The sequence below is a fragment of the Equus asinus genome, chromosome 11 (assembly GCF_041296235.1).
Source record: "Equus asinus isolate D_3611 breed Donkey chromosome 11, EquAss-T2T_v2, whole genome shotgun sequence".
NCBI classification, from domain to species: Eukaryota; Metazoa; Chordata; class Mammalia; order Perissodactyla; family Equidae; genus Equus; species Equus asinus.
This window is the reverse complement of record NC_091800.1, coordinates 73973410-73995475: the sequence shown is the minus strand read 5'-3', so window position 1 is coordinate 73995475 and position 22066 is coordinate 73973410. Positions and strand designations below refer to the sequence as shown.

At 38.3% G+C, this 22066-nt stretch overlaps 1 protein-coding gene across 3 annotated transcripts in view; it reads left to right on the top strand.

Moving 5' to 3' along the window:
• Positions 1-22066, top strand: part of NALCN (sodium leak channel, non-selective) — a 303103-nt gene that overhangs the window by 168721 nt on the left and 112316 nt on the right. For 2 of the 3 annotated variants that reach the window (XM_014839403.3, XM_070520122.1), the window contains one exon: positions 10468-10605. The exons of the other annotated variant lie outside the window; for it this stretch is intronic. In XM_014839403.3, the coding sequence (XP_014694889.1) occupies positions 10468-10605 (138 nt within the window). The remainder of the gene's footprint in view (positions 1-10467; positions 10606-22066) is intronic. 3 annotated transcript variants of the gene reach the window in all.

Below are 22066 nucleotides of genomic sequence, written 5' to 3'. Positions count from 1 at the left end.
AGTACCTACAACTAGAGTGTACAACTGTGTACTGGGGGGCTTTGGGGAAAAGAAGAAGAAAGCAAAAAAAAGATTGGCAGGTTGGCAACAGATGTTAGCTCAGGTGCCAATCTTTAAAAAAACAAGTCCAGTATATGTGATGACTTAAGACAGCACAGCCCCTAGTTTACTTAGCTCCCTGTTTTCAGTTCACTTGCCAACACCACGACTTTTACTATTTATTCAACAAATACTCTGATGAATTGACAGCACCAAAAGGCAATTATTATCTATTAGTAAGAAAATATTTACTTTAGCCTTTTCCTTTAATTTTTATAGGTAAGATACAGTCTGGGAAAATGAACTGGAAAGTATGTTGTATAAAAACAAAATTTTCCAATTGACTACCAGTACCAATTAGTAGATCTTAGAACAATGGATGCTTAACAGCTAGATGATACCTTAGGAATCATTTAGTTCAAAGATGAAATAAAATGACGCCATCAAAAACACTGTCAAACTTTCAAAGTCATGTACCTGAAGGAAATATCTTTTTAAAAATATAGTTTATCCTGTATAATTTCGAGCTTTATAAAAATGAAATTACATTGTATATGACATAAAAAGGTTTAAGTCATGAAAACTACATAATAATTCTGAAATTTTAACTAGGTAATTGAAGTTTTTCCTTGGGACAGATTTTTTATTATTATCCCAAATATTTGTGTAGTGCTTTAATGTTTATAAAGTACTCACACTTACTTTATTTATTTTGATTCTCAAACAGTCTTCCATGCTTTAATGTTTATAAAGTACTCACACTTACTTTATTTATTTTGATTCTCAAACAGTCTTCCATGCTTTAATGTTTATAAAGTACTCACACTTACTTTATTTATTTTGATTCTCAAACAGTCTTCCAAGAGTGATAATACGATCACACATTTGAGGAAGTTTGGTGTTGTGATGGCTAGGTGTTTTTACCCAGAGCCACTAAGCCAGTGTGTGATGGAATCCCAGACTTGGACCCTGGGACTACAGAGCTGAGCACTTGGTTCTTTGCCTCACTGCTCTATTGGTCTTTATACTCAGCCCACTCAACCTATCTTACACTGTACTCCTTCAGCTGTCCCTTCTAGGAAGATCATCTCTCAAGAGTGAGGGCAGAGATGAGAGGTGGCCAAAGTTAGATCACACGAAAAGAAGTTTTGAAAAGCTTGTGGCTGATAACTCATTTACCAAAAACAGCAAAGAGGTTTACTGAGCAGTGTTGAGGCTCCTTTGGAGGACGGGGTGGAAGAGGCCCATTGCCCTGGGGTATAACCTTCTCCACAGTGGAGCCGCATGGGTAGGTGCAGCCATGAAGAGTTAGATTCACCTAGGAGTTGGCATTTTTCCTGAGAGTTTGGCAAAAAAGACAAAGAGATGGAGTTTGGAGAACTGGGAAGAGTGCAATTGAATTGATGGACCATGGAATTCCATCTGAACCAGATAAAGAGGTATTTGAAGTAAAGAAATGGCTCCTGCTAATGACTTTGACATTACAGTACTGTTTTTACTCCAGGTTTCAAATCCGCAGTATTCATATTTATGGACAACTTAGTTTAGCCACAGTGAGTGGTGGCTCATAGAGGTTTTCTTTATTGTTGGTTTTTAAATAAATTTAATGCCATTTTTATTGGTTTTTCCCAACTCCTAATTCTCCATAAGATCTTGATCTTGTCAGTCATGATTTTGCCAAGCAATGTACTTTTTAGAAATTTAACTCCAACATTACGTAGGTCCAACATTTACTGTATATTGGTGTCATTTTAATTATTGTTAAAGCTTTGAACAGTTGAATAAGTTTTAAATAAAAGGAGCTATACAACAAAATATTACAGGATCATGAGATGAGTTTTTCAGAAGACAAAACTCCTCTACCTATTATTGCTGTCTGAGTGGGAAAAAAGCAACAAGGAGATTGAGCCGGTGAATAATTAAGGCATTTAAAACCAATGGAGGTGTCACTTTGCACTCAGTGAACACCATCAAGGCAAGCCTTGTATTTTAGGGCTGACTGGTAGTAAGACACAGCAGGGACACGCTCAATACAAAGATTGAGCTACTATGTAAGCTGTCAAGTGGATTTCATTTTGAAAGCAGATATTTTGCAGAGAAAGAGTTCTTGAAACCAGCTAAAGATAGATAAAATAGATGCAAATTACATTGTAAAATGAAAAGTTGTACGTCATGATGTCAATTGTATTCTTCACACCACATTTAAAAAATGTTTAACGTGTATGTTTTTTAAAGTTAAAGAAATACATGGTTTTAAATGTATTTTAATACAAACAGTAAAAAACATATTAAGTAAAAAGTAATTTTTGAAAACATATGTCCACACAAAAACCTGTACATGAATGTTCATGTCGGCATTATTCCTAGTAGCCAAAAAGTGGAAACAAGCCAAATATCCATCAACTGATGAATAGCTAAAAGGTTGTATATCCATGTAATGAAATATTATTTGGCAATAAAAGGGAATGCTATGACTTGGATGAACTCTGACCACATATTGTATGATTCCATTTATAGAAAATATTCAGAATAGGCAAATCCACAGAGACAGCAAGTATATTATTGGTTGCCAAAAGCTGGAGGGAGGAAGGAAGGGGAGTGACTGCTAATGGGTACAGAGTTTTGGGAGGGGTGATAAAAATATTCTTAAATTAGATAGGGGCTATGTTGCACAACTCTGTGAATAAACTAAAAACCACTTTATTGGTTTTTAACTGTATACTTTAAAAGGTGAATTTTATGGTATATAAATTATATCTCAGTAGAACTTTAAAAGTTCGAAAAGAGAGTATTTACCTCCTCCCCTAGTTCCTCAGTCCTTTCCATCCCAGTCTTCAGAGTTCCAAGTTTATCGTATAGGCTTTCAAGCATTTTTACGCACAGAAAAACATATCTAGATAGGTATATTACAAATGGGATCATACTGTATATGCTGTTCCCTGTATATTGACCAAAACCAAAGCTGTTTACCCATACTACTTTTTTTTTTTAATATTTAATTATTTTTTAACCTGAATTGATATCCACATATACTAAAAGCCCAAAACATGTATTGGGTCATCAAGTTATTAAAGGACATCCATGATATTTTTTTAAAGGATTAAGCACTACTTTGCAAGGTCTGGATAAACACTTTCAGCCTGTTTGTTTCAGCATAAGAGAATACCCTTGCTTTGCTTTCACTTAACTCTAAGAAGGTCTATCAGAAACAGATTTGGGGTAAGAAATGGATCCTTGGGACCTTGAGAGAGAAAAGGATTTCCTGTCATTGATGAACCTGCTTCTGCCAGCAATGCTACGGCATGGGCCCTCAGTAGCCCTGATGGAAGCATGGTTTAGGGGACATTGTTCATCCCACCTGTGATCCATTTCTCAAGGGGTGTTAGTTGGAACAAAAGGGAAGCTATGAAAATACTTGTTTATTCCCCTTTCTCCCCTCTTTGGTGATCTTATTTTTATTCAAGACTCCCAATCCCAGTTTATGATCAGAAAGCACAGCAAAATGTTGGGCCACTTAGTGGGAAACTATTAGCTGTATTAGTAGTAATATCAAGGAATATTGAGGATAAATGTGGAACTGAGATCAAGAACCAAGGTTGGGTTTAGCAGAATTTCCTGACAGATTTTATGTGGAAAGTGAGGGAATGAGAAGGACCAAAGATGTCTGTGAGGTCATTGGCCTGAGTAACTTGAAGAATAGATTCTTCATTTTCCAAGTTGGGAAGGAGTGCAGGGAGAACAGGCCAGAGCAATGGGGCATGAAGAGTTTAATTTGGGACATATAATGTTTGAGATTCCTCTAGGCATCCAAGTGGAGATGTGGAGTTGATTCTGGACATTACAAATGGGGGCGTAAGCAGTATATAGATGGTATTTAAAGGCATTAGAATGGATGAGATTGGCTAGTTAATAAATGTTGAGAGACAGGAAAGAGGTCTAAGGACCAAGTCCTGAAGCTCTGCAACATTTAGAGATTAGAAAATTGAGGGGAAGTCTGCCAAGGAGCCTGAGAAGGGCTGGCAGTGAATTTTGTGGCTCTATACTGCAGGGCTTAGGCCCTTCCAGTGACTCCAAGACTCTTGCTTCCTGCTCTTAGATGTGTTTTCTCCCATGACAGCTCACTTTCTTACACTCTTGTCTAGTGACTTTCACTCTCTACTCGAGTTCTCACCCTTTGTTTTACTCCCACATGCCCAAGGAATATGAAACACTCTGATTAGAAGGAGGTACTCACTGAGCTAATGATTTGCAAAACCCTCCTTCTCCATTTGGTGAACATCATTGCAGTCTCTTTATTCAGTGTATTTTCTTTCCCACTTAACTCTGTTCATTCAGAGACTTTGCTTCCTTGCAATATCAACATGCTCATAACCCTGACTTTATAATGACCCCTCCGTTGCTCCTACTCAACTGCATACCAATCTCCATTCATTCATTCACCTTCAGATGTTATTGCTAACAATGTGATTTTTCTCTGTAGCTTCCCTTTGAAATTCATTAGAGATGTTTTTGATTGATTTAGTTCTTCCTGGTGAGGCAGAGTTTCTTGTCCAGATCACCTCATGTGCAACTGGCCCATTCTCAGGTTAACTGCATATGCCTGATTCAGTTAGCTGCAGCCAGGCACCTGTCATATGCACAGGGATTGACCCGTATAGTGATGTTTAATGTGTGATTGTGATCATGTCATTAGAAACAAAAAAGAAAAAGCACTTGTAAACAAAGCTGTTTACCCGTATTTGCATCTGTAGGTTTGGACTTGAGGGATAAAATAGCAAAATCACAGACCCTCTATCCCTAAAACCTAAGGAAATGAATAAAACAATTATCAGTGTGTAAAAATTGCACCAGAAATAACCACACAAGAAAGGGCCACAGTTTCATACCATTATCTTTGACTAGCAGCTACTAGGAAAGAGAGAGGAAAGGAGGGAGAGAGAGAGAGGAAAGGAAGAAGAGAGTAGGAGAGAAAGAGAGAGAAAGAGTGAGAATACTCTATGCTCACACGTTAGCCTGTTTTCCAGAAGAAGTTGAGAAGAAATTAAATCGGAAAGCAAATTCTCAATGTACTCATATCCCCCTATTTGAGGAGGCTGGGTCCGTGAGGGTATGCAGAGGCCTAGAAAAAAGGGAGGGAGAACCCTGCAGGTGTAGGAGTCACTTGTTCCAGCCCATTTTACCAAAGGCAAGATAAACTGCGAGATCTCACCATTTTATTTTTCCCAGCTGGCAAGAAAGCTTGAGCGTGAAAGCAAAATAATCATAATTTCTGAAAACTAATCATCTCCCATAATAAACAAAAATTTAGCATAATGAAAATTTTGAGAGAATAGAAAAGAATCTGTGAGGGGACAGGAGGCCCAGGAGAAGAGAGGAGAGCCCAGGAGTTGTCCTCTCCCCCCACAGGAGGAACGCCAACAGAATCAACCTGTCTTTGCCCTCACCTGGCGTCAGTGGAGGGAGAGGGGTGGCTGGAGAGAAGCTGATTAATTGGAGGAAGTGAACACCTGGGACTGATTAGCTCTGGCAGCAGTAAAGATTTCCAGAATCTACCTGAATTGGAGAAATATCTGAAGCGTGATATTTCAATCATACCTGCCCATAGCTTCAGCTAATACATCTCTCTCTCCCTGCAAACCCCTCTCCTCATACTGAGACAGCAAAACAGAGAAGAAAACCTGGCTGACAAATTTAAACAGGACTGTAATGACTGGGGATGAGATTCTGGGATCACTTTCCACTATACTGGAGATAATAAAAGTTCTAGATAAGAAAGTTAAAAATGAAGGTTTTGACAACTTTGGAGCAGGTCCAGAAAGTAATTAGTCCAAATTAAAACAAGTAGTAAGAACACTCCAAGAAAAATATGTATGAGAGTAAGAATCAAATGGTTTATGGATAATTGAAGGCTCTAAGAAGAACATCTATAGGAGAGTAAAGTTGGAATTTATTCCAAACAATAGGTAAAATGTGTGAGAATCAGGAAACTCTTCAAGGTAGATGGAAGAAAGCATGCATTTCCTTTCCCAATGGAACATGTGAAAAGCAATCAAAATCTCAACTAAAACAAAACTACACTAAAAATTGTATAAGAAGAAAATGATGATTCAAATAAAGTAAATTAAGTTGGGCCAGATTCTGAGCAATTAGTGGAATGTAAGAAAGGAGACTACATTTAACCTTGAACATTTACCTTCTAGTACCTGCATGTTATATTGGACCCTGGAAGAGGAAGTGTTGTCCTAGAGCATTACCCAGCTCAACAGGGAATAGTATTTTCATAGTCAACATATCGACTATCAGTCTATTGATTATCAATGTACTGACAAGCATGGAAGACCCAATTATGACTAAAAACAAAATGTAAATATTGTTGAACTTGAGGACGTGAGTGAACGCATGACTAAAGATGGAAATGAGAGAGGAGGGAGGTAGTGGGATGAGCAGAGGTGCTGAGATCTCCATCTTATAGAGGGAGACAGCAAGCCACTCTGTCAGAGTTTGAGAAATGAGTAATAGAGATTTATGTACAAAAGTGGGAGTGGTCAAGAGAAGTGGGGAGTGACGTTGTGCCTGGACTAAATCTTCATATATCATAGCAGAAGTCTATGTCTAAAGTGGATAAATCAAGAAATACTGAACAGGGACCAGAAGTGAAAACACAAAGAGTTAAAAACATTGGCCTCTGGGAAGTGGGCCTGAGATATTCAGGCTTACAGCAATTGCTTGCTATTCGTTAAGAAACCTATCAACAGGTTTCTTTACTGTGTAATGTTTTAATCTTATAGTATCACCTTAATTAAAATTTTGAAAAGTAATATTAAGAATGAGCTTAACAAGAAATGAGCAGAAACTATATAAGAAGAAATCTTAGTTCAGACTCTTGAATAAAGACTTAATAAATGGAAAGGTATGCCTTTCTTCAAGATTGGAGGATGACGAGAATCCTATCAGTTTTGCTTTGTAATCTCAATGAATAAAACAAGAGGATGTTTTGGGGAAATTAACATATAAAAATAAATAAAAGAATTCTGAAAACAAAAGCTTATCAGGAGGGGCTAGTAACCCTACCACTTGTTAAAATGTGCAGTTGTTAGGCAATTTGGAAATGAAATAGATTGGTGGAAAAGAATAGAGTGTCTAGAAATAGAGCCAAAAGCATATGAGCATTCAGTATTCGATAAAGGGGACTTCTCAAATTAGTGAAGAAAAGATAGATTTTTCAGTTATATTGTGTTTAATCAACTGATCATCTATTGAAAAGAAAAATAAGATTAACTCCTACTTATTTCTTAAATCAAAATAAATTCCAGACTTCCACTGATTAAAACAGCAATTTCTGGCTCAAGATGTTAAACGTAATAAAATAAGGAAACTGTTAAGCTACTACATAAAAGTATGGGTACATTTATATCTAATCTTGCAGTGAGAGAAATCTCACTTAAAAGCAAAACAAAAACAACTTAAATAAAAGGAATGGCAAATTAGACCACATAGAAATTTAGGACTTATGTTTGCAAAAATAACATAAATGGATAAGCAAAAATACATTAAACATATATGACAGATACAAGATTAGTTTTCTTAATTTGCGAAGAGCAGGTGGAAACCAGTGAAGGGGGGATAAAGGTCAACAGGCTAGGAAAATGGTGTAACACCTGAACAGGTAACTGGGAGAAAAGAAACAACTTCCTGTAGGCCTTTGGTCATCGCTCCCTTCTCCACCATTTAAATCCTACTTGTCTTCCTCATGAAAGTCAGCTGCCATCATTTTCCCCAAACTGTTCTTGACTCACCCAAGAGGTTCTTCTGACTTGCTCCTTGATAGCTTTACCGTATTTCTTTTATCCACCATCTTATTAATTCTTCCTTTACTTAGAGTTGGTCATGTTCATCTTTTTCTTCCACTCTTGATTATAAATCCCTTAATACAAGAAACCGTGTCTTCCTCATCTCAATCCCCAACACATCAAACCTTCAGTAATCACTAATGTCTTTGAATAAATAAGCTAAGCAGATTCGTTAAGGAACACAGATCCTGCAGACAATATAAGTCAGTAAGTATACTTGATTCACAGTCTCAAACAAACTATCATTGGGATTTAAATTTCTGGATAAAATCTCAGCAAAACTGATAAGGCACCCTTCATGCGGGATGCAAATTAATTTTCAGCTTATAATAGAAGTATTCATGACACTGCCTTTGATTGGTTTATTCATGTAAGCAGCTATAACACGTGAATTGTATTGTAACAGAAAGCTTTGCTCTCAAATATAATTCACAGCATCCCACAATACACACTTTCTGGTGGCTGAATTGTGTGGAAATGAGATTTGTTTTTTCTTCTGAGATTCTGAAAAGCATAGAGGATAAGCCCAGTGTTTTTGCCCACATTGCTCATCCCCCAGCAACATGTTACAATCCCATAGCTCCACGTTCCCGAGCATTTACGGAATACATAACAGCTGAGTATTCATGAAAGCTAATGGCAGTAGCCCAAGGAAGCTGCAAGGTACACCTTAATTTTTGGTCTGTAAGTACCAAGAATAAATCTGTTGGACTTAATCACAAGCTTTCCTATCACTTTGGGGAAAAGAAATCCATGTCCAGTGAAATTTCTTTTGTACTGGTAGGTGTTTTGACTCTTCTGTTGCTGTTGAGTCTTTAGGATGTACATGCACTTTCACACTGGTGCCATCTCCATTGAAAAAAATACAGCTATCTGATATTTTTCTGTGAACCATCTGTAGAACTTGTGTTCCTTGCCTTTGGATGTAATAAATATTTAACAAGAAAAAAAAAACACACAGGGAAAAAATAATTGCCCTCAGTGATAAATTCTGGCATGCTTATGAGGTTAAATGATGTGTTGAGAAATTATCTGAAGCATTTTTAGGAAGAGTTAAAGCTAATATTCTCTTAGGTGCCCTGGCAAGGAAAGTATTATATTGTCCTTGGCGATGCTGAGTTGAAGTATCAGTAACAACATACTTCACACTTTGATGAACAAAACACTTTGTAGGGTAATGAGATTATAGAAAAATTAACTCAAGAAGTGTTTCACACATGGACAAAGAGTAAGTGGAAAAACTTATCTCCCAGTTCAGGATTCATCTAACAATTAATTGCTCCTTTGTTCAAACGGGTCCTCTGTGTGCTGGGCATTGAATGTCATACTTCTAAAAAAGTTAATGTAAGTGTCTCTAGTAAAGGAAACTGCTAAGAGAGCTTACTGTGTGATGAGGCCTGAGAAGTAGTAGACCCAAGACTTCACTGAACACAGGATACAATACTTGGAAAAGGACTTGCTTTGGAGTCGTAGTGCCTGAGTGCTGCTTCTGTTAGTGCCACAATTAATAGAGTGACTTTAGGATAATCACCTATCATCTTTAAGCCTCGTTTTCCTTATCTTCAAAAAGAAAGAATCAGATTAGATTATCTTTAGGGTCCATTTTGGCTCTAAGATCCTATCAGTGTTACTGGCTTTTATCTTGGGCTCAGTCCATCTTCGTATTATCCTGGGCTTTATTTCTTGGCATGCCAATATCTGAGAATTCAACTTAGGTCTTCACTGTACTAAAGCCTGTAGGGACATTTCTAAAGAGTCACTAGCTTCTAATTGTCAGCTTTCCCCAGACATCATCATAAATTCTCCTTGAGAAGCATTTATTGACCACTAATGCGTACAGGATGAATGAGTCAGAGATGTAGATATAATCACATAATAAGAAAAACTTGTAAGAATGGAACTAACCGAAGAAGATCTTTGCAGAGAGAGTATGAGTGTTTTAGCTTGGCTGGATTTCGTTGGAATGCTCCTCTTTTGGTCTTGGCTTCTTCCGTGATCTTGACTCTGTGCCTTGAGAATAAAGAAAATAATGAAAAATGTGTTCGCCTTTATTAAGTTGCTCAGCATAGCAATATGATTTAGAAATATTTCTTTTTTTAAAAGTCTCATGTTTTTAATATAACTGAAATAATTTGATAAGTACTATAAAAGTAAAATTAATTATTTCATATTCCTTTAGACAATCAAATGTAATTCACTATAAAAATAAGTTGTGCTTAGCAGCAAAAAAAAAAACGTAGTAATCTGGAAGTGTTAAATAGGTCACTTGCTTAGACGGAAAAAAAAGCAAAAGTCCTGAAGTTTTTTCTAATTTGCTCAACAGTATTTACCACCGACAAGACTAATTTTAATTCAGGGTAATTATTTTAAATTTTTACACTAAATAGTTAGTGTCAGGCTTTTAAGAGCTTTGGTTCTCAGCCTTTTCCCGTCTCTTGAATTAAGGCCGCTCTTCTCCTGATCAGTCAGATAAAAATCTATAAGATTGACATCGAAGGCCTCAAACACCATATGCTAATTTTATATTGTGTGTAAGCCTAAAGCTGGTGTTTAATACCTTCCTTCTTTCCCTCTGTAGGCATTTATGTCCATGTTCCAGATCCTTACCCAGGAAGGATGGGTAGACGTAATGGACCAAACTCTAAATGCTGTGGGACACATGTGGGCACCTGTGGTTGCCATCTATTTCATTCTCTATCATCTCTTTGCCACACTGGTGAGTTTAGCACTTCTTTTCAGTTATATCTTAGAATTCATAATGGGATGAGCATCAACAGATTTTTGGCCTATTTTCAATTTCAGAACCAGAGTCAGAGAAGGAACGTAGTGCAGTCCTGTTGGATGAGGGCCCTTCCATTCTAAATTTCTGTGAATCAAAGAACTACTTCAGGAACTGGGTTTCAGATTTAAGAAAAAGTTGTCTCCATCAGATACAACTGTTTGCATGAGGGAAAACAAGACAAAACAAAGTGGAAATCCCACACTCGCATACCAACTTAATCATCTGTAAGCATTCACACCCTAGTTGATCCAAGGATCAAACCAGAGCTACATTATTATTGTTATTTTTTATTATGCAGAGACACATTCTTCAATTTCACTGCTTTCTCTTCACACCTATAATTAAACTGAAGACAGAAGCTGGGGAGCTCAGGGTGCAGTCACTTAATTAGAAATCAGCTCAGTGTTTTTGTGCTATGTGTGACTGAAAGAAACACATGGGAAAAAAATGAAACACACAGCTGCAAATATTGTAAAAAGCACGCTAAAAACTAAAGACAAAAATCCAGGAAAAATCGACTTCTGTCAAACAAGCAGATTTTTCTCTGCAATATATTTCTATTAAAAAGAAAGAAAAAAGTTACGAAATGCAGCCTATGACATGCTAAGGGATGTAATTCTCAGGTCTTTCTAATGCCGAATGTGTATCTCCATATAATAAATGTATGCATATTTAAGAAGCAAACTTAAGCTCTAATATTATGTCAAAAGTTCCAAGGTAAGGACCCAAAATGTTGCCCTTTATCAGGAACACATGAAATTAAAAGAAACCTGCTACTGTTTATTGAACAGCCAAGTATTTTACAACTTTACTCGTAATATTTGAAACAACCAAGTTCGGAAGTATTCCCACTTTACAGATGATGAAACTGTGGCTCAGAGGAGTTAAGTAATTTGCCCAATGACATGTGAAGTGTAAATGTTGGAGCCAGAATGTTCCCAGGTCAGCCTGGTCTCAAAGCCCATGGTCTTACAGCTACATGTTGCTGCTTCCCTAAGTTATGAAGTTTAGCATTGTCACTGAAAATGTCTTCACGGAATCAAACCTCTGCCCAAAAGTCACTAAAATAAAACAAATTACATAGGAGCTCTAAGGTCCCTTTCAATTCTAAATGTCTGTGAATCAAATAAATGCTTGAGAAACTAGACGCGTTGGAGGTTGCATTTGCTATAGGCAGGGGCTTTCAAAACTAAGACACGTCCATCAGAAAGTACACAGGGGTACACTGTGTTGTGGCGTAAAGTCCTGAGTTCAAACATTAGAATCACATGGAAATAGTTTTGACACTTTTTACATGGGCTTTTACGATATTCACAAAAGGAAAGAACATTCAGCAGTGGGTATCGAGGCCTGGCTTCCAGGGCTGAATCTGTCCGAATTGCAGGACACTGGGCCCCGAGGTCCTGGAATCCTCCCTTACTGGGCGTTTAAGCCTATGTCATTCATTCATTCATTCATTCATTCACTCTCTCACTCATGAGTTCAACTGTTTATTGAGCACTTACTATTTGTTTGAGTTCCTTTAAAACTATGGAATAGCTTGGAGACTGTTGATCATGGGTTAAATGTAGGGTAGATAGGATTGAAATCATCTATCTATGGGAATAATATATCTAATTGTTTTTCTATTAAAACAATATAATTATTTGCTATCCTCATTGCAGATTTTTCACACTCAGACATAGATTTGATCCTTAAGTCGGAGTATCACACAATATGAAAACAAGAAGAAAAATGATCTAGCCTAGTAAGTTATTTGGCAAAGTAATTTTTTTCAAGTGATCTTCTGCAGGGATCACTAATATAATGAAATAAAATATTGAATCTTGGGCAGTCTAAATTTTCCTTTTTGGGCCAAAAACGTGTCGTTGATTGTGGAACACTGAAGCACTTCCAAGGACTCCTGAGGTTCACCTGAGCTTCAGGAATTCACAGAGCACGGCTTGAAAACCCATATCTGATTCCACTCCTTCATTCTACCGATTTAAGTATCTACCCAAAACACCTCATAATTTTTTTCATTGTGATTTTCGAAAAGTATTCCTAAGTTAAAACTGAAAATTGAAATCATTTCTTCTTTTATTCATAATTTTTTCAAATCTGTAAAGCAACTGAGAATGGAAAAGTCAACAAGGGTGGTTTGGTAAATATGGTAGAGTACAAGAGTACAGATCTGGACTTCAAAATACAGATTCAGGGTCTAGCTCTGCTGGTCACTAGATGTGTGGCTTTGGAAGAATCAGACAACTTCCCTGATCTCTGTGTTGTGTTATAACTGAAAGTGAGGATTATAATGCCCAAAAACACCTAGTGTCCAAGGTTGCCATGGATGGGTGAGTTGAGATTGGATTTTTGAGGATGTTGAGCCATGGTACAAGAAGATGATTGTAGCTTTCACCAACACAGTTCCTTTAAGTTTAAATAAGATGGTGTGTGTGTATATTAGAGCTATATATTAATAAATGCTAAAATTTTTTTATGCTAGTTCATGTTTTTAACTTATAGAAGCATTATTGATCAGTTTAAAGTATCATTTATGCCCAAGTCCCTCTCTCCCGTCTTTCCTTCTTTCCCCACACCCCTTCTCCTAGGCAATGACTGTGATGAATTTGGTATGAATCCATCTTCCAGATAATGTCATATTTCATTAAATTTAACATACTATCAGTTACAAAAAGACTCTTATTCTGTGTAATATTAACAAAAAAAGCAACAATTTAACTACGAATGTAGATTATAAGGTACATCCCAATTTCAAAGTTGTTAAAATGTGAAAATAAATGTGCATCTTAAAATCAGTGAAATGCAGTAATTTCCCACACACATATGTATCCATTGAAAACTGTAGTGTTTTTGATTTAAAGTTATCATCTAAAATCATTTTACACCATTAGTTGTTAAAATTAATATTAGTTTTTCGGTTTGAGAAACACTTTTCCAGTGCACTAATGGCCTCCCTGTGGGAGATGCCTGTGTGCACACTTCTCTCACTGTGTGTCCATACTCCACACTGTGGCCAAGTTGTTTTTGATCATGTGTTTCTCTCCTTACAAATCATTAGAAGTAGCAATTTTTAGAATAAATGATTTCAAACTCTGCATATATTCTCAGTTAAGCTTTACACCAAATATTGGTTTTGAAATCATTTTATCTTAAAGCTCATTCGGTCATTAGTATATGTAATCGTATAGTAGTCCATTGACTGAATATGCCATATTTGTTTATCAGTTACCCTCCTGGTGGATATTTAGTTTGTTTTCCAATGTTGTTCTCTTACAATGTTGCAACTAATGCTTTTGTACATTGCATCCAGTTGTGTGAGAGTTTCTCTAGGATATATGCCAGAAAGTAGAATCTGGGATCCTGGATACTGCCCAAATGGCTCTGTAGTACGGGTCTGCATGCCCACATACCAAATCTGGTCCACAGGCTTTATTTCTACAGCCTGTGAGCTAAGAATGGTTTGTGCGTTTTTAAATGATTATGTAAATACCTACATTATCCTCGATGTTGCCTCTTGGCCCTCAAAGCCTAAAATATTTACTGTCTGGACCTTTCATTTGGGAACCCCCTGCTCTGTAGGCAAACTGCACCAATTCATCCTTCCAAGGGCAGCGGTTGAAAATCCCTGTGTTTTTACATTCTCATGTCTACTTGATGGACTTTTAAGTTATCTAGTTAGACTTTTAAGATTTTGACAGTCTTGTGGTTGAATAGTAATATTACTTTGCCTTAATTTGCATTTTTGCATTTCCATAATTTTTAATAAGGGAGCACTTCTTAATGTGTTTATTGGCCACCTTCTTTGTGACTCACCGAATTGTATGCTTTACCTATTTTTCTAAAGGCTAGTTTGTCCTTTTAAAATTCATTTGTTAGAATGGTACATATACTCTGGATAGTAATCCCTTGACTGTTATATGTGTTGCAAATATCCTCTCTTAGGCAATATGTGTTATTCCAATTTGTCTGTAGTGTCTTTTGATGCTGTATTTTGACGTGGTCAAAACTACCAGTTTTTCACTTCATGGTCGATATTTATTTTGGACTCATGCTTAAATTCTTTACCACCCTGAGGTAATAAAAATGTTCTCCCCATCTCCTTCCACTATTTTAAATTTTTGCCTTTCACCTTTAGCTCTTTAACCCATCTCAACTTATGGTTTACAGATAGTATGAGCTAGACGAAATACGCTGTTCAAATAAAACTCAAACCGATTTTTCTCAACCAGACTTATGTGAGATTTTTAAAGCTTTGAGATATTTAGCTGATTTCTCTGATTATGATGTCTAAAGCAAAAAGATCAGCTATTCAGATTCTTAAATTTATGAATAATGTTTTAAAATGAGACCTTGTTAATTCAGTGAAAGAAAACACTTTATAAATTAAAACTGAGACTGTCACTTCTATACTACCCAAAACGTCTAGCGTCTGAAGTCATTTCCCCAGTCCTCTGGAGATTTTGCTTCGAGCACGATCAGCAGTTGTTTTTCTTTTCCTGTGTATCCGCAGACTGACAGTTCTGCAACGGGCTCTATCAACTTAGCTCAGTTTGATTCAGCAGTTTCACTGAATCTCAACTACTGTGGATAAGTACTAGCCTACATCCTGCCCAAAGAGGGACAGAGTTTAATCCCAGTCCTCTTTGAGCCTGCAGCTAGTACAGAAGTAGGACTAGTAAACACAAACCAACAAACCAACAAACAAATAAACCTGTGCTTCTAAGCCTAATGACGCAAGTGGTCACAGAGGCAGGAGGGCATGCTGTGGCTTGCTCTGTGGTCAATGGCACATAATAAGCATCTGCTTCCCAGTCATTCCAGATCTATCTCATCTGAAATATTAAAAATATTAGCAGTAAAACAGCTGAAGATGGTTTGGGGACCCACATATAAATATGTGCATGGAGGTGATAGGCCTGTGTTAAATATACATCGCATGCCCTTGAACACTGAGCATTTAGAAGTTAAGATCTCTATTCCAGTAGCCTGTCTTTAGGCTTGAACTTACCTTAACATGAACATTTTTGTTAAATTGTGTGAGTTTTTTGCAAAATGCTACAAAATATTGTAACTCAAATGAAAAAAAAACCAAAGTCCGCACAAATATGCAAGCTCTGATGTGTTTTTCATCCGCGCCGGCCGGGGGTGCCGCACAGCCTGCTGAGTGTCTGATTTAGTCTTCTCAGGGACAGGCATGTGCCAAGCAGCAAAAAAACAAATGTTTGGCTGCAGTTTGTTCTGGAATAAAAAACAGCAGGCTATTCCTTTGCCCCCTGGGGGCACCAATTTGTCAGCCCACAATGAAAATCAAGCTTAAGTATATAGCAGATGCATATTCATAACCATTATCTATTGTCCTTTTAAAACATCTCTGTCATCTGCCAGGTATGTATGCTGTATTTCTGTCCTGACCGAGTGCAGTTTGCAGAACACTTGTGAAATTCATCTTTTCCCCCACTTTTTCCAATGATTTTGGGGATAAGAACTATGGAAAACTTAACCATTTGAAAGACTTTATTTTTTTCCCCTCAGTTTTTTTCCCTTTATTATTGTTTCAAAGGAAAGCCCCATGGTGTGAATACTGGAAGAGAGAAAATGTAATTAAGCGTTCATTGTGGATAGTCTTTTTGTTACCTTTGAAGTGCTTAGATTAACACAGCAATCTCTTGATTTTGCTTCTGTCGTGGAAGCTTTCTTAGAATAGTCCTATTTTGCTGACAAAAATGGGCATTCCAAAGTGTAAATTAAATAACTTGATTCCATAGAATTCATTTAAAAGTGCATCTGCGTTGAACATATCCCAATGTACATTGCTCTGATTACATTTGACTTTTTGTTGACCTGGATAAAAAATGAGATTGTTTCCAACCACAGCCTGCAAGACAGCTTAGGATAGTGTGATTATAAATGGTAAAAAATAAATGGAAAAACACAAGATTATGGGATGTTGACCAGATTCCCGCTGTGCTTCTATCGTATACTTGAACATAATAAAAAACAGAAATGATTAATCAGGTTAATGGTAGAGAAAGAAATAAGATTAAAGGTGACATTTCAGCTAAAGGGCTATCTTTAAGCTATATAAAAAGGAAAAGAAAATGGTAAAAGTAAACTTTAGAGAAGAAATGAAAATGGAGAGAGGAGTAGGGACAGGGTGTGACTATATGCAGAGTTAGAGAGAATACAAAATAGGATATGAAGCTACAGAGAGAGAATTTCTCAACCAAGAAAACCCATTCTCAAATGGTAAGGCCACCCTCTTGTAAAAATAAACCATAACTTTCAGCAGTCTGAAGCAAGCTAACCCAAAAGTGAGTCTCAGGTAGAGAGCATGAGAACCCTGGTATGTTGGACAGAATGGTCATGTCAGGACAAAATTGCAGGAAATAATGATACTGGCACCACACTGCTTCAGTAATTTACTGAATTTTGCTGAAATGGTAAATGGGAGAAAAACAAGTTTAGTTGTCCATGGTTAAATGTGTGAAATTTAATCACAGCGAATACCTAGCAGACTCTTAACTCACATGAATCTGGGCCTTCTCAGGAATGTAAGGAGTGAGAGGAGGAGTTAGAGAAAGAGACGAGGGGTCATAAGGATTTACAGTAGCTAAACAGCTCCTACAACACAGGGGGAGGAGCCATATTGAACTTGGACTCGGATGCTTTGACATCCACTAAACTGGAAGGTCAACGTCCACCCGTATGTTGCTATGTCATTCATCCAGTCCTAGGAAGGAGACTTCAGAGGCCTCCAGAGACCCGATAGGTGGCATTTTCCACACTGGATGCATTGTCAACAGTAAAAATATCGTGAGAATGGGCATTATAATCTGAGGAAAATAAAGAATTAGGTGCATGGAATACTTTAATACTTATTCCCTACTTTTTTGCTGAAATTAGTGATTCATCAGGTATCAATATTTATCATAAAATAAGGAAGTGGATGTATTATATCAGTTGTATATTATGCGGTAGAACGAATACTTATGATCCATATTAATATAATGGAATATTACAGACCTGTTAAAAGTGGCAAGTAGCCAATGCATGACAACATATATATGAATCTCCTTTTTCTAAAGCGTTGCACAAACGAAATAGCTCTGTGTTGAAAGTACGTATGTGCTTTAACAAAGCTCAAGAGGAAATGAAGGGGTATATCATCAGCCTTTTTTCTCTGAAGTTATATCTTTAAAAAAACAGTGATATAGTATTCCATCCATGTTGTAAATATAAATATCATATAAATCTAAAATGTGAAAAATAACGCAGAGCTGGTTGGTTGCATAATTTAGAACTGGCAAAGTGTGAAGGTTAGTGTTTCATGCACATGATGAAGCTCTCGTGATTCAGTGTGGCAAGTCCCTGTAAAAATTCTCTATTGAATCAATAACATTTTCATATAAACCTGTGAGTCACACTTAATGGCTATGGAAAACCTTTTGGCACAGCACATGTGGCCCTTCTAGGTAAACATTGACTGAAAATAAGATTCAGACGTCAATGTAATGGGTTCAGATTATTAATGAGCGTTACCTCAGCTTTCTATAAAAACAAGACAAACAAATGAAAAAAACACAGAGAACTGAGGAATAGTTCTTGCTTTCATAATGAGGATTTGTCCCCCACTCCTATGACTTTTTTGAGGAGGAAGTGGCTGACACCCAAGTCAGCCTTTGCCTCCTTCCAGATACCCTTGGCACCAGGTTTGTAGGAAAATAATGTCTCATTACAAGGTAAATTAAACATGATGGCAACCAAGCTGCCACCCTCCCTTCGCTTCTATTTCTTTATCACAGTGGTTGTGCCACCTTCTTAGACTCTGAGAAAAGAACTACAAAGTAATTCTCACCTTCTCACAATCAGCTGCAGACTCACCCTGCTTCTTCTGCTTGCATTCCAAAGTGACAGCCCAAGCCAGCCTTCAGTCATCTCTCACCCTGCGTGCCCAGCTGTCACCTTATCACAGTGCCCTATGCTTTAGGAACATGGCGAAAAAGATCAAGCTCAAAGTCCATGTCCAAATAGAGTTTCGGGAGGAAACTGAAGCTTCACATATATTTTTAAATACAGTTTCTGTTTTTGCCATTGCATTGTCTTGTTAATTACGCAGTGAAGCCTAAGCATTCAAAGATATGTGTTGACTGAACTTACGTTTAATGATTGTTTAAAGCAAACTTTAAGTTTTCTCTCACATTACGTTACAGAACCCCTCCTAACAGCTGGTCTGGATTCTGCAAAGGTTAGGCTTTCAGACTGCAGAGCCCCTCCAGCATTGTTCCCAGCAAAGCCAAAGCTTCTCCTTTTCAAGTCTTGCCTGCTCTCTACCATGAAAATAAAACTCTCATCTTCGTGAAAAGGAGAAAGTGCAGCTAGCATCCCACGTCCATTCTCTGTCCTGCTCTGAGAGTAGCTTTTTCTCTTTCCTCCAAGAAGAATGGATAAAATTACTGTTTTTTAAAAAATAAAGTAACAAAACATTATATATTTAATAACTTTGTCAAACTGCACTTGACACTATCTAGTTACTGTTTCAATGAGCCAGTTTAAAATAACTACATTACATGCATTAAAAAATAGGACATTTGAAAGGAAAAACTTAACAGAGAAGAATCCAATGTCATCACTTTGTGATAATTACAACCTCCCTCACACCTCCCAACCTCCCTTCGTGCCATTTGGGCAAACTGCCAGCCCTCTGTCCTGCCTCTCTGGCCTCCCCAGCCTCCTCCCTGGCAGCCAGGTTCACCAGGCCCCCAATAAGCCACATGCTCCCAAGGCCCTGTCTTTGCTCATGCCACCTGGAAAGCCTTTCTCACAATTCTCTTCCTGCCAAAATCATCCTTCTCCCTGGTATCTTGATGTCTTGGTAGCACATGGTTGGGCTCTTCATCAGTGCCTCACAGTTTTAAATAAGTAATGTTCAGGAGATGCACCTGCACCCGTTTGCCCAGATCAGCTCTCAGAAATCTAAATGCTCAGATGGCACAGAACTAAATGTGTGATACCCTGGATTTAGTTTCTGGTTGTCAGTCATCACACTTGTGTGGGCCTCCCTTCCAACCCCTGTTCCAATTTTCCTTCACATTCCTCCTTTCTGAGAGGAAATAAGAATGTTTTCTGGGATGGAGCATGAGCGAGGCAAAGAGTGTTTCAACGGTAGGGTGGGACACCACCCTCAGGGACAACAGCACTATTTGTACCAACCTGGATGTGTTTTGACATCCAAGACTTGTCTTGTACCCCCTTCTTGTCGGAAATTGGGGCAGTGTATAGCCTTACTGGGGGCCCCCACAGACAAGAGGCAGCCTGAACAGAGTTGGTTAGCTGCCTGAGACATCTAGGAAGAGAGAGGGCCTGAAAGATCCCTCATGAATAAGTCTCCCTTAGCTTCCATCTGGCATGGCAGAACTTCCAAACTTCCCTGAGAGTTGAGAGCCAGTGTGTAGAAACAACACTATTGTAGGAACAATGGCCCAGGCCAGAGACCAGATAGAGAATACAGGGGGTTGAATGGGGGTCCACATCCTAACTCCAGAACCTGGGAATGTCACCTTATTTGGAAAAAGGGTCTTTGCAGATGCAATTAAATTAAGAATCTTGAGATGAGATCATCCTGGATTATCCAGGTGGGCCCTAAATCCGATGATAACTGTCTTTTTGTTGTTGTTGAGGAAGATTCACCCTGAACTAACATCTGTTGCTAATCCTCCTCTTTTTTCTTGCTTGAGAAAGATTAGCCCTGAGTTAATGTCTGTGCCAGTCTTCCTCTATTTTGTGTGAGAGACACCACCACAGCATGGCCAGTGAGTGGAGTAGGTATGTGCCTGGGATCTGAACCAGAGAACCCAGGCCACTGAAGCCAAGCACACAGAGCTTTAACCACTCAGCCACAGGGCCAGGCCCAAGAAGTGTCCTTTTAAGAGATACATGAGGACACGGCACAGGGAGAAAGAGAAGGCCATGTGAAGACAGAGGCAGAGATTAGACTGATGCAGCCACAAGCCAGGGAACATCTGGAGCCACTAGAAACTGGAAGAAGTAAGCAAGGGTCCTCTCCTGGAGCCTTTGGAGGGAGCATGGTCCTGCTGACAACTAGATTTTGGGCTTCTGGCCTGCAGTACTGTCATAGAATACATTTGTGTTGTTTTAAGCCACCAAGCTTATGCAATTTGTTCCAGCAGCCCTAGGAAACTAACACAGAGGGTGTCATGAGAATCAGAGATCTTAGCAGGAACTTAGGGGGTAACCATATCAGCAGAGAGAAAGCCCAGAGCCCCCAAAGCAAGAGCCATCACTGCCCCTGACAAGGGACAGAGGACAGGCCACATGGCCACAGTGGACCAAACACCAATGACAATCACATCCTTGACCTGAGACCAGCCCTGAAAAGTAAAGGAGCATTTATTCAAAGGACTAAATTGGATTGATGTAGCAAGATTCCATTTTCAGCCATCAACACAAATGGAGGGCTTATGGAAATTAAATTCATTTCTAGAAATATCAAGGAGATCATTGTATCTTGGCATATCTAAGTTCATGTCTGTGTATTTTCATATAGGCTATACCACACACCAGGGTTGTTGGAGAAGATTAAACAAAAAAATGAGAGCTGCAATTTGTTGAGCTATTATTGTCATAGCCTCACTATTCTACAGATGAGACCACTGAAACTCACGGTGGGCTAGTAGTTGCCATGTAGCTCGTGACTGGCAGAGCCCGTTTGCTAACCAAGGTCTCCAACCACAATGCTCTTTTCTGCCAGGCTGCCAGCTTACGTCCCTTAAATCTATTGTGAACTTCATATCAGTAAGCACAATACTGTGGTCCTCACCAGCTGATGTCAGACACATGGATGGAGTACCATCACCTACTCGTTGAATTTACTCAAATAACATAACCTTACTGTCCTTAAGTAGCCTGCCGTCTGTCTGGTGTTGGAGAAATAATAAAAAATAAGATCTCCTGCCAAACCAGAAAGCCTCTCCACCAAGGTAGGGGAGAAAGAAAAGAGTTTTGTTCTTGAATAAGCACTAAACCAGACTGTGACAGGCTTCACAGGCAACCCACTAACGAGATCACAAAGACAGAAAGGAGCCTCACCTTTTTATCCACGTCCCCACGTTACGTACGTGTTCTCAAGATGAAAACAACAAATCCTCAAGTAAGACTTGACAGCACCACTAGTTAGATATAGTCCCCCCTAAATTCGCCTGGTCATTGGGGTGGCCATCTGTGGGAACTGTTGCCTTTATCCAAAGGAAAAATCAAACTCCTATCTCCATGACAGGCAGATAGCTTTGCAACATGGAGCCGGGTGGCTAAGTTCCACTCCCATCCTGGTCCTCGCAGAGAAGGGGAGACATGGTGCTGCTCCTGGGTTGTAAAC